General features: G+C 39.1%; 1 protein-coding gene across 3 annotated transcripts in view; it reads left to right on the top strand.

Annotated features, from left to right (window-relative positions):
• Window positions 1–12,540, top strand: part of ABCG5 (ATP binding cassette subfamily G member 5) — a 22,606-nt gene that overhangs the window by 7,547 nt on the left and 2,519 nt on the right. For all 3 annotated transcript variants that reach the window (XM_072035748.1, XM_027454115.3, XM_072035749.1), the window contains 9 exons: window positions 137–273; window positions 529–627; window positions 1,579–1,711; window positions 3,224–3,363; window positions 4,242–4,371; window positions 6,741–6,954; window positions 7,206–7,411; window positions 8,085–8,223; window positions 10,977–11,162. In XM_072035748.1, the coding sequence (XP_071891849.1) occupies window positions 137–273; window positions 529–627; window positions 1,579–1,711; window positions 3,224–3,363; window positions 4,242–4,371; window positions 6,741–6,954; window positions 7,206–7,411; window positions 8,085–8,223; window positions 10,977–11,162 (1,384 nt within the window). The remainder of the gene's footprint in view (window positions 1–136; window positions 274–528; window positions 628–1,578; window positions 1,712–3,223; window positions 3,364–4,241; window positions 4,372–6,740; window positions 6,955–7,205; window positions 7,412–8,084; window positions 8,224–10,976; window positions 11,163–12,540) is intronic.

Consider the following 12,540-nt stretch of genomic DNA (forward strand, 5'->3'; position numbering starts at 1 on the left):
CCATTTACTTCCCTATTTCTTTAACGTTATTAAGGAAAAAAGATTTCTTGTTCTCATGTCTGCATCGAAGTGAGGCTATCACACTTGGGATTGCAAAATTCATCTCATCATATGATTAATTTCTTTTGTTTGAAAGGATCTGGGAAAACAACGCTTTTAGATGCAATATCAGGAAGACTGGGACATAAAGACAGTTTCTTTGGAGAAGTATATGTGAATGGCCGTCATCTGAAGAAGGAACAGTTTAGAGACTGCTTCTCTTATGTACCACAGGTTAATCTCCTCATTTGTTTCTGTATACTATACTTCCTCCTGTGTATTAAAAAAAAAAAAAAAAAAAAAAGGGAAAAAGAAAAGTGAAAGTTGCTATTGTAATGCACTATTGTATTCTGACTAAAGTTTTGCAATTTCAGTAGTAAATGTAGTACGAAACATTTAATAAAATGCATGAGTGAATGAACGTGTGCGAGCAAAAGCAGTCTCTTAATTCCTACTGAACTAACTCCTGCTTCCTTCATCTCTTTTCAGAATGATGCTTTGCTAAGCTTCCTCACCATACAAGAGTCTCTGACCTACACAGCTTTACTCGCTCTTCAGAAATGCTCCAACAGTGTCATCAAAAAGAAGGTCTGTATATTATCATCTTCCACCAAAAATGCAGACATGACATCACGTAATGTTTTCACTGACTGTTTTATGTTTAAGAGGTTTCCTGATCTTTATTCTGCGGCTGAGTAATCCTCCTCCTGAGCCAGGAGTAGAACACGGACCCCTCGGCGCTAAGCACTTCCACAGGGAGCTTGTGGTGATGCCTTGGGGAACAGCCAATATGATGGAACAAAACTCTTCAGCCCAAAGCTGCAGCAGTTAACTGCTGCCCGATGTGCTGCTATAATATAGCATACAGAGCTCCTTGTTGGCATCTAGGAGACACGTACCTCTCTGGGGTGCTTGAGGCCATGCATGCTGGCGAGTCTCATGAACAGCAGAGATGTCTTTGGCACTACTCTGGCTCCTTAGGTGCTCTCTCACTAACCAGGGCAGCCCTGAAAAGCACTACTAAGCTCCTTACAAGCTACCTTCTCCATAAAACAGGTGTGTTTCTGATCTACTAGAGGGCTCTTTTGGGCCTCTGTTGAGAGTAAAGATTAGATGCACCTAATCAAAGGTGCTAGCTTTCTGTCTTCTCTCTTCACCTGTCTTCCATTCAGTATTTCATACTGCCCCCAAATTGATTTGCCTTTCTGCTCCCTTATTGTGGAAGCAAGACCAGCACATTATGTTTAATAGCATAACTTCTGGCACCACCTTCAAAATGCTCTTCTCTTAATGTCAACTGAAGCTAAAATTCTACTCATTTTAGAATAGAAATGAAAATGCATTTTAAACACTAGTTGAAATACTGTATTAAAAATAATCAAATTGAAATGAGGCCAAGTACCTTCCAACTAGAATGGATAAAAGCAGCATATTGGGAAAGTCTTAGCTTAAAATTATGCCTTTTTTTGTTTTTTTTTTTCTCCCTGAGTATCTGAGTTGGACAGTAATTAGTCTTTCTAAATTGTAATTATTTTTCAGGTAGATGCAGTTATGGCTGAGCTGAGTCTTAGCCACATTGCTGACAAAATAATTGGAAGCCGTATTTTTGTAGGAATTTCTGGAGGTGAGAGGCGTCGTGTTTCAATTGCAGCCCAGCTATTACAAGATCCAAGTAAGTACCCCTGTGTGGAGTTTCAGAGTAAAGCAGAGCAGTGTCACTTTCTGCACCTGCTATGGTCTTTCATAAACCACTTGAAAATCCAAAAGCAATTTTGTTCTATAATTCAGCAAAAGCTAGTCTAGCAATAACGGAGAAGGGTGAGCCATTCAGGTCTGCCATTAATCTATTAGTTGGTCTTGGAAATCAGTGAATTTTAAAATCTTAGGGAATGAACATACATTTAGACCTGCACTTATCCATTTTACCTCTTTCTGGGCTCCCTCTTCCCATGTACGAAATGTTGGTTGATGCGTTGATTGATGGTTTATTGAACCAATTAGAGCTGTACATAAGCAAGCACTGAGTTTTGTAGTGGAGTAACTGTCATTGAACCACGTATGTGTGAGTGTCACATAAATGCCAAAGTCAAAAAGACAGCACATGAACTTTGCTCACTTGGAATGTATACAAACAAAACAGAGTAAATTGCTCAAGAGAATAATAGCCCTCATGTTGTATTTCTCTTGTTAAGAATCCAAATATTGATGCATACCATGCTTTCTATGTGGTTGTAGTTTTACTGTAAAGAAAACCAAGTCGGATGAATGAAAAAGCAGAGTAACAGAGTGAGTAGGATTAGCCACGGGAAACAGCATTGTAAATTACATCAGTTTTAAGATGGTTTCTTAAAGGTGCTAGAATCTTGCAGAGCCAATGCATACCACCCATTTCTTGGACTCCAGAGACCTTAGAGCACTGCAGATGCACTAGGACTGCACACCAGGCAGGAGGGAGAATTTAGATTCCACAGGCACTGTGTGCTACTGGTGATTCCTGGACAGTTCACTGGGGGCATTCATTGCTCACTAAGCTCATGTTACAATAATCCTGTGTAAATAAACCTGTAAGTTCTCCTTCCTCCTCTTTAAACCCTAACTGAAGTTGAGCTGCCCTCTTCTGTACTTTATCTTATCTATGTGAAAACAATCAATTTGACTAACTATTACCCTTCCATGTGCAATAAAACGATAAAGAAAAGTTAAAAAACACCACTGCTCTCATTTATGGAATTATACATGTCATATTTTAATATAACTCTTAATTTGCTCACAATTAATTCACTATGTATATATATCTTTAATTAAGATGATAACTTGAGGTTAACTCTGTCAGTTATATTTACATTTGCATACACGATGAATTTTATCTTAGAAGCATGTGTAGACATCAAATCTGTTTCGGTAATTTTCTGATTTCACCTGAACATAGGAAAAAAAAAAAAAAGATTATGCTATGATCTTGCTGTAGTTCTTTGTCCTTATTCCTAGTAGCTGAAACTGAACCACTGAAGCTAACTACAGATGAAATATCAAGTCACAATAACTGTGCATGCTCTGCTTACCCATGGAACTTCACATGTAAAGCAATTTCTACAGTATTGGTCGTACTAGCTTGAAATGCAGAAGCTGTAACATTTGCTCTCTGTTGGCCTGAGTTTTAATGCTTTTTCTTGTTGCTCCACAGAGGTCATGCTACTTGATGAACCAACAACAGGGCTGGATTGCCTGACTGCAAACCAGATTGTCTCGCTGCTCTCAGAGCTTGCACACAAAGACAGGATTGTGATTATTACAATTCATCAGCCTCGCTCAGAACTCTTCAGGGTAAATTACATCTACTTGCTACTTTCTCTTTTACTAGCTTTTTTGTACTTAAGTTCTTTTTGGGATAAAAGCACAAGTCCAGTATAGTTGCCTCAAAAAGCTCCTTTACTTCCTCCCTGTGTAAATTCAGCCTTGTCTTTTAACCTTGCAGCACTGGCCTTCTGCCACTTGCAGGGTGTGCTAGGACATACACTGCTCTGTGCCAATAGTGCAGATGCTGACTGTGCACCTAACATTTGTGATAGGAAGCTATCCAAATAAAAAGTACTGGGAGAAGCCATGTAAATCCTCCAGGTGTGCTGGCACTTTAAAAACTAGCACTTTAGCAATACGTATTGCTATCTCAGTGATGCTTGCAGCTCAAGACAGAAGAGTGACAGTGGATTTAAAGTGGCCCTGGTGCTTTGGGAATATGGGCTGGTCACAGCTGGCAGGAACCCTGTCCTGGAAAACGTACACCCAAACAGCAGCGCTGTTGAAGTCCTTAAGCATTTCAGGATAATCTTCCCAGAATTCGGGGGATTGTGCAGGTAGAGGCTATTAAATGCCAAACGAGGTCAGTCAGTAAGTGAAGGTGCAGTGAGAAGTGAAGTCCCCAGGTCTCAGTTCTGTTTGTGGATTACCTCTGTACGCTGCTGGCTCTGATCGTTTTGAGAATCACTAGTTTTAAGAGCTTACACATGTGTCATCTTGCATAACCATTAAGAGGAGTGACGGAAAGGACAAACTTCCTTTGACAGAAATATACTAAGGAAGTTTGAATGTGTCAAAACTACTTTTCCTGTCAAAGCATTTTTCTTACCAAGACAAAGCTGTACTCAAGAATTAATGTACTTCTTCTCAGTACGTGTTGCTACAATGCTAATTTGCCCCCACAGTTATTTGACAAAATAGCCATCATGAGCTTTGGAGAAATGGTTTTCTGTGGGAGCCCTATGGAAATGATCACATTTTTTAGCAACTGTGGCTATTCGTGTCCTGAACAATCAAATCCTTTTGACTTCTATGGTAAGTTTATCTAAGTTGCTTTGGTAAGAATATGGGCTTTCTTCAGACAAACAAGTTGTTTTCTTCTCCAAGTTGAAGTTCTTTTTCCAGAGATAGAAGTGTGTTTGAATTTTTCTCTGACTTTATAATTGTGCTCAGCTCAAAGGAGAGAGAGAGATGGGCCCTTGGTCATCCATATGTCCACATAAAAACAACACAAGTTTGCAGTAGGACTGAAAGACCACAGAAAGGAGTTAACTACCAATAAAAAGGGAATGTCATCTTCATGAAATCTGTGAGCTCCTGATAGCATCTCCCTATGGCTGTCCATTGGACATAAGAATACCAATTTCATCCCCAAACTGTGGGAAGTCTCGTGCTCTCACAGACTTTCATAATGCCAAGCAACTGAACATGGTTGTTACATGGAGGGAAAGGTAGTAAAAAAATATAGGATGACCAAGGGATGAATTTCCAGACATTCACTGTTTGAGATTTTAGAAAGTTTGGGGAGTTTCTAGTGCTAGGGTGAACTACTGGAGCAGAATGTATGGATGCTTCAGGAGGTAATGATAGCGAGCTGTTTGCATATTTTTATTTATTTTTTTAACCAATTCAGGATCAAAAAAATGTCTGCAAGAGATTTTGAAAATGAGGCTTGGTTACACTGCAGGGCATCTGAGTACCTGATCGAGTGCAAAAATGTTTGAAGAACATGTGAACGTCTTTGTGTGTGTGTCTCTGCACATGTACGTGTGTGAGTGCGCATATATCTTATATAGTTTGTAGGCTGACTTCTAACAACACAGCTGAACAATAAGCAGAGAATTTGACCAATCCAAAAAAAAACTGTGTTCAGAAACAGCACATTGAGAGGAGGCAGTGTTTTTCTATTGTCAGGATGGCATCCTAACTAAATTCAGAGAGAAGAGAGGATGGTTGTTGACATGACGCTGGAATGGGATGAAGCTGAAAATACTGGTGTGACAGTGAGGATAATTTTGTCTTCATGAATTTGAATAGTCTTGAAATGCATAGATGATTTGAGATTTAGACCCACATTTAAAACAGCTTGGTAAAGAAAGTACTGCATTCTTCAAATGTCAACCTTTGAATGTGACAAGAAAAGGAAAAAATACAGTTTAGAGCAAAGAATCATCAGAATATTTAGTCTTTGGAAAATTGGTAGTTTATATTTTTTGTGTGATTTAATGATGTGAATGAAGGGACAGATTCTGATATCATTTACACCAAAAGTAGAGGAAAATAAGATCTGATGTATTGAGCACGGATTATATTGTTGAAAAGCTGCACATTGTAAAAGTGCAATTGCATGATAGATGTTAGATATCTGGTCCAGAAGTGAAGTCTTCAGTTTATGCTGACCATTGAATAAAATTATGCTAAATTCCAGCTTTCAGAACACCAGGGAAGTGTTCATAATCTTAAATTGGATTCTGAGCACAAATTAAGACTCTTGGACAAGGGCTACAGATACCCTTTGCTGTTGTATTTTGAAGTTGAGCATAACACTAAAACTGAAATCTAAGGATGATACAAACCTTAAAAACAGGTAACTGTGTTCAGCTATTCCCAAGAACAACAGTCTGGTTTTTGAAATGTCAAATAATTCATTGCTATTAGGGTTAAGGAAAATGTTCACTACATTTTTGCACTACTGTTGAATCCGAATGACTTGTACGAATAGCATGCATAAAGTTCCCATCTGCCAAGAAGAGTTGCTGGTGTCAGGAAATAGGGATCGATGGATTTATCAGAAAGGGATATTAATGCCATGAAGTATTCACAGTTCATAAATATGTTCCATGGCAGCAAGTAATATTTTCTTTGGCTTGTGCTGAGCCTGCTAGGGGCACTTGGCCTGCACAACGTCTTCTAACTTCATGTTAACGTGCAGTAAAGTGTCTTTGCAGAATGAGCTCACACTAACTGAAAAATAAAGCTCCAGGGTTATGGAGGAGTAGGCAGAAGACACAGGAGAATCAGGGAGCTGTATCAGAGTATGAACACCTGAGAGAGATGTGACCACAAAGCCGTCTTTTCATCCATATCATTGCTCACCCTCCGCTGGGGATCTGTCGCATTCTCAGCAGCAGTAGTGCTTCACAGGTAGCACAGCTCTGTGCTGTGCAAGGAGAACACTAAAGGGCTGACCAGCACCCTGCTAAGTCCTTGCAGTCCCAGACACAGAACCCAACACCTTGAAGGTCCTACAGGAGCCACAAAACACGGAGATGGCTGCACAGTCATTCAGTCACACTGCTTCAAACAGAAGGGAGGAGTGAAATAAGCTTCACCTCTTGCAAGAGGGGAATAGCTAAGAATGGAAGGCGATGTGTATATATAGTAAAAATGTTGTAAATTTACAGTGGATCTGACTTCTGTGGACACCCGAAGCAAGGAACGTGAACTTGAAACCTACAGTAGGGTTCAGGTAATCACATCAGCCTACAAAAACTCGGAGATCTTTAGCAGAGTACTGGAAGCCATTGAAAGGACAAGGTGTATGAAAGATCGGCCACCTATACCATTCAAAAACAGAGACTCACCCGGTGCCTTCTCCAAATTATGGATTCTTTTCCGGTAAGACTTTTGTTTTGTTTTTAAAGAATATTCTTTTGCTTTGTTTTCCTTACCCACTAATCTCTCAGGCTTTTTCCCTGTTTGTGTAAATGCATTTTCTTGGTATTTTGGTTTACCACTTCACTTGCCTATTTTTTTCATACTCCTTTTTTCAGGGACATACTGGATGTAAGATTTTTTCAAAGCTAAATATCCTACCAACATGTGGTCGGTCATAGCTAACAAGTATTTTGTTACTGTTTCACTTGCAGGAGGATAACAAGAAATTTCTCCAGAGATAAGATGGGCATCATCATGCGTCTCCTCCAGAATCTTCTTTTTGGCTTGTTTGTAGCGTTTTTCCTTCTAAGACTAAGGACTGACGTGAGAGAAGGAGCAGTGCAGGACCGTATGGGGCTTATCTACCAGTGCGTGAGTGCCCCCCCCTACACAGGGCTGCTCAATGCTGTTGCCCTTTGTGAGTTTCCGTCCTCTGTTCTGTGCAGCAGCAGGTATTGCTGCTGCTATTTTGTAACTAGGAATAAGTATTTTTGCAGATTAAAAGGATCGTTTAAAGGATCCTTACAGTTTTAGGTAATGTCAGAGTTGATGCAGAAGCATGAAATTCAAAAGTGAAGTTCCTGCAAGCTTTGCTATGCAGAGAAAGATGAGTGCATGAGAGAAGCTCCAGGTTCACTGCACTGAAGGAAGGAATATGCTCTCATCCCTGCCTCTCCCTTTTTACAGCTGTGGAGGTGTGTGTGGAGGTGCTGTCATGAACTATGCAGGAACTTGCCTGCATCTAGCATTGTAAAGGCAGGACAAAGTCTAGGTTTAAAGTTTACCAACTTAAGTAAGATCAAATCCAAAGACACGTGGTAAGGGTGGAAGTACAAGGCAGCTTTGACAGCAAGCAAGGATAATTAAATTTAAGACTATTATGTGGTGATTATGTTTTTATTAGAGGGTGTTTCTCTTAGAGCTACTATAGATTAGTCACACAAAGACCAACAGTAGTTTTTATTTACAGCCCTAGAAACTGTTCTGCTCATATAGGGAACATATACTGCTGTCATTTTTGCTAGAAACACGTCTTGTTTCTTAATTCAATGAGGATTTATTTCTTATGTATTTAATTGTATTTAATCCAGTTCCACCTTTACGTGCTATCAGTGACCAAGAAAGTAAAGATGGCTTGTATAAGAAGTGGCAAATGCTTTTAGCTTATATACTGCACTTCCTGCCCTTCAGTGTCATCAGCGTGGCAATCTTCAGCATCTTCATATACTGGTAAGCACTTGTTGCACCTGTTGGATTGTTGTTTTCTTGTTATTAATTCCAGTTCCCTTGTCAGCAGTAGGCCTCCTGGTGTGGCTTCATGCTGTTGTCTCTCAGAATCATTCAGATCATTACAGAGAAAGTTTAAGGAAAGATGATGCAATTTTAACTTCTCTTTTTCAGGCAGTGCTAAGACTAGGTGTACATTTCTAGTAGGAGGTGTTAAATAAGATCAGGGACTTAAGCAGCCCTTAAGACATACCAGTCGTGCCAAAGGCCAGCTGAGCACTGCTGGGGTATTTGCAGGAAGGCTTGGTGTTGCAGGTAGGTCACACACTGAATGCACACACGCAAAGTTTCACATTTCCTTGAGTGTTTGGGGTTTACCTACAGCATATTTGTGTGATAAGATCCAGAATCTCTTCACTCTCCAAAGAAAAGCACAAAAGTGGATTTCTGGTACTGAGAGAAAGGATTTGATAGTAAAATTGCTTCCCCTGTACATTAATTTCCTCACATCATTGTGAAATACACCACAGAATTTGGTGATGAAATATTTTATCCTTTGTTTTACCTGTCAGATAGGTCTGGTGTTCTTCATTCTTGTTCTGTTCATTTCCCCGCTTCTGCTTGCTTATTCTGAATTTAATACAGTCCACGGTTGCTATAGTAAGGTAATAGCAAGGTAGCGAGGGACCTATTTCTGTCCTTTGGTCTTTTTCTGAGTTTCCCTCGTTGTGAAAGGAGTGGGGTGTACTGCACTAGAGCTTATTTCTGTTTTCAAGTGGCAGCTGATGTCTGCAAAATGAGTTTGGTGACTTCACGCCTGCTGGTTTCCCCATTCACACCACGGAGCTCGAATCCAGTGGGCTGTAGCATGAGATTTGGTAGCCTTGGCAGTGCTAGGCCAACGGCTGGGCCTGATCATCTTCGAGATCTTTCCCAGCCTGAGTGACTCTGTGACTAATCACAGAGTCACAGTCTGCGGTAGAGCAGGTACCAACCAGTGGCAGGCTTGGTGGTACATGAGCATGGTGCCCATGAGCATCACGAGCCTCTGCTTGCCACTTAATCCTTACCAGACAGGAAATTCGTATGGCCACACTTTCCCCTTGTGCTTTGGTAGTTTCAGCCACAATCAGGAGCAAAGCTCGTGGTTCTAGTTAGCAGGTAACTACTGCTGTTAGCCTGTGCATGTCTCTGTGGTCTTGTAGTTGTTTGAAAGCCATCAGTAAGCAAAGTGTCAGAGTGACTTTGTAGTGCCCTTAGGCCTCTAAGGGCTGGCAGTTCCTGTGGAATTCTGAAGATTGGACCTGTGCAGGGCTAAACTTTGCTCAACTGACTAACTTTTGAGAGGCTTTTATAGCCTCTGGTGTGCGTATTTACAAGCCATTTTGTCTCCGAGTTTATGTATGCAGGCACATAGAGGCAGAACCAAACTCTTACTGGATCAGGCACACGACAGGTCCGGCCAAGACCAAGTACTTCTGCATGGCAGTCAACTGAACACACGCTATTTGTGCATTTGCCCAGCGAAGGATGCCTCTGGGAAATGCACCAACAGTTTATGTTGTCCTACCCTTTTATTGCTGTGATTTTTTTTTTTTCTTCTGCTTCTATTCCTGCCCTGATTTACTAGCCTGGGTCTGCATAGCTCATAGTAAGAAGTATTGGAGCACTTCAGAAAAGGTGATGCTTTAATGCTAGGACTTCGGAGAGCTGCTCCTTCTGTACCAAGCTGTGATTAGAGGTTGTTAAATACCCGCTCGCTCAGTGAGTGTTTAATACTTGAAGAGTCCATGTTCAGCCACCTATTTATAATAGCGATTATTTCAGTGTTACATACAAAAAATGCTACAGAAAAGACTGTGAGAAAATTAATAGTTCTATTTTAAGATCATGGTTCAAGCATGGTGCATTATAAAAAAGACAGAGGGCCCTGAGCAATGAAGATGAAAAAGTAGTGTTGAATACCTGCCTGTTAGCTAAGCAGAGTATGCAGTACATACCTAGAATAAGGCAATTTTGGCGTGAGGTATTGTGAAAAATGATTAGTAATATGTCACCATATAATAAAAGGTTTTGTCATCTGTCACAGATGCTACAAGGCTGAATTGAGTTTGCCAAGCAATTGCTGGCTTTTCCTAACTTTTTACTCCTTAGTACAAATTGGGCGTGGTGGTACATTTCCTTAATTAATTGAGGGAAAAGGTAGGAACAGCAGGTTGTTTATTCAAGAGTGTACAAATCTGGAGGAAGTTGCATTTGGATGAATTACAAGGGTGCTGAATTCAATTATCTTTCCTTTTGATTAGGATGAACATATCAATTTTTACATTTGCAAGGACAGTATCAGACGTACAAAATTCCCTCTTAATTATCTGCATAAAGATGTTCTTTTCAAATGTGACTTACATAAATAACTTAAGTGTATAGACTGTGAAGGTGGGCCAATGTTAGTTTAAATGATCTTTAAAGCCATGGTGGTTATCTTGAAATAATACAGATTTTTCCTAGTTACATCTTTATGCATGTATACCCCGTTTTAATCTAGATGGAGAAAACCTAATGTGTCTGCACACATGAAATTAAGGGATGTCCTTCCTGTTAAGGCTCCAAAGAACGTGCAAGGAGCTAAGGGATAAACAGTTCACTTAATGTGCTGTGATAGCAAAAATTCATAAAGCCAAAAATAGTGGTTACATTTCAAGTCTAGTATCAAACCCATGTTTTTAAAATTTTCTTCTGTTCATTTTTTTGTACAGGACCGTAGGGTTGTATCCTGATGTTTTCAGATTTGGAATTTTCTTTGCTGTTGTCTTTGCATGTCATGTAATTGGTGAACTACTTACGCTTGTAATGCTTGGTGTGGTTCAAAACCCAAATATAGTCCAAAGTGGAGTGGTGCTGCTTAACTCAGCAGGCGTAGTAGTGGGAACGGGACTTGTAAGGTAAGAAAAAGTTTTATTTATGGTGTTATTGTTCAAATAGTCTACCTATAGAGGAGTTTCATGAACGATCTGTGTTGCTTAAGTAGCATAATGCATAGGTAGCAAGGGAACAAAAGTGCCACTTTTATCTTCAAAAGAACTATCTAATCACATTAGATGTGGTACTAAATACAAATGCACACATAAATAATAGCTTTACTTATCAGCAAAGATATTAAAATGTTTAATTTTTTCACTGTCTTATTTTGGAAATAAATGGGAGATAAAACCAAGCAATTCAAATCAGCCAGCTCAGCTGAATACTTTCGGTAATGCCAACATGATTCCCTGAAATGCTGTCCATTTTAAAGGATTCTTCAAAAAAATATATATATATTCCGGAGCTTTCAGTAACAGTATTTAGTAACAGGTACTAAATACTGGAATTATGGTTTTAGGAAAAAAAAAAAAAGTTTTTCTCAGTTATCTTAGTAGCGTTCTTCTGCAGTGTAGTCATTATAAATTTCAGACCTTTTTTTTTCTGTGTAAAGCCAACAACATAAAAATGTTAAATCAATAATTAGTTTTATAAATAGGAAGGAACATTAAAATTCGCTTGCTGCATCATTGTGCATATACATGTTTTTGCATGGTACGTGAACTTTGACGAGTTTTCCCCTTGCATGTCAGCCTTGAAACCATCATTTCTTTGAGAAACATCTCAGAATAAACATATTAGTGAAATGTGTGCTTCAGATGCCTAAAAAATATGATATGCACAACTGAGCCCTTTCCAATGAAAATGAAATAAGCTTAACAATACATGGCATTAGGTTGTCCTCAAGAAAAGCATGAGTCTTCACAAAGCTGATGATGTCTGTTCACAGATCTCAGCTAATACTTGTTTATCAAATAAAACTAAGTTGATATCTAATTAATGTGGCCCCTACCTAATTTCAGGAATATATATGTTTCTAATAACAAGACAGTTATTTCTGTTACTGTAGTTTTTTAACTTTAAAAAAAAACTTTTTTTTTTTTTAAAGTATTAGCCATGTCTTCGCTGTAAAGTGAGGCTAGAAACCACTCTAATTAATATTGTGAATCTCTGTGATAATTAAACTTCATATACAGTGAGGTATATTAAAAATGGCATGTGTTGTTGTTTTAGTTGTTTAATTATAAAAAGTCTTGCAAACTTTTAGGTGCAAGAATTGCCCAGTCTTGTTGAATAATAATATTTCTAAATGTTCACAATCTACTTCTCTTCATATTCTTCTTTGCTTTATTACTGTATCCAGTGAATTGATGCTCACCCTTTTTTAGTTTTGAAGATAGAATGAGGGGGTGGTGGTTTCAAATGTAGAAACAGGGTAGTGTTTATATTAGTTCTTCTCAT

This window comes from Anas platyrhynchos, chromosome 3 (assembly GCF_047663525.1).
Source record: "Anas platyrhynchos isolate ZD024472 breed Pekin duck chromosome 3, IASCAAS_PekinDuck_T2T, whole genome shotgun sequence".
NCBI lineage: Eukaryota > Metazoa > Chordata > Aves > Anseriformes > Anatidae > Anas > Anas platyrhynchos.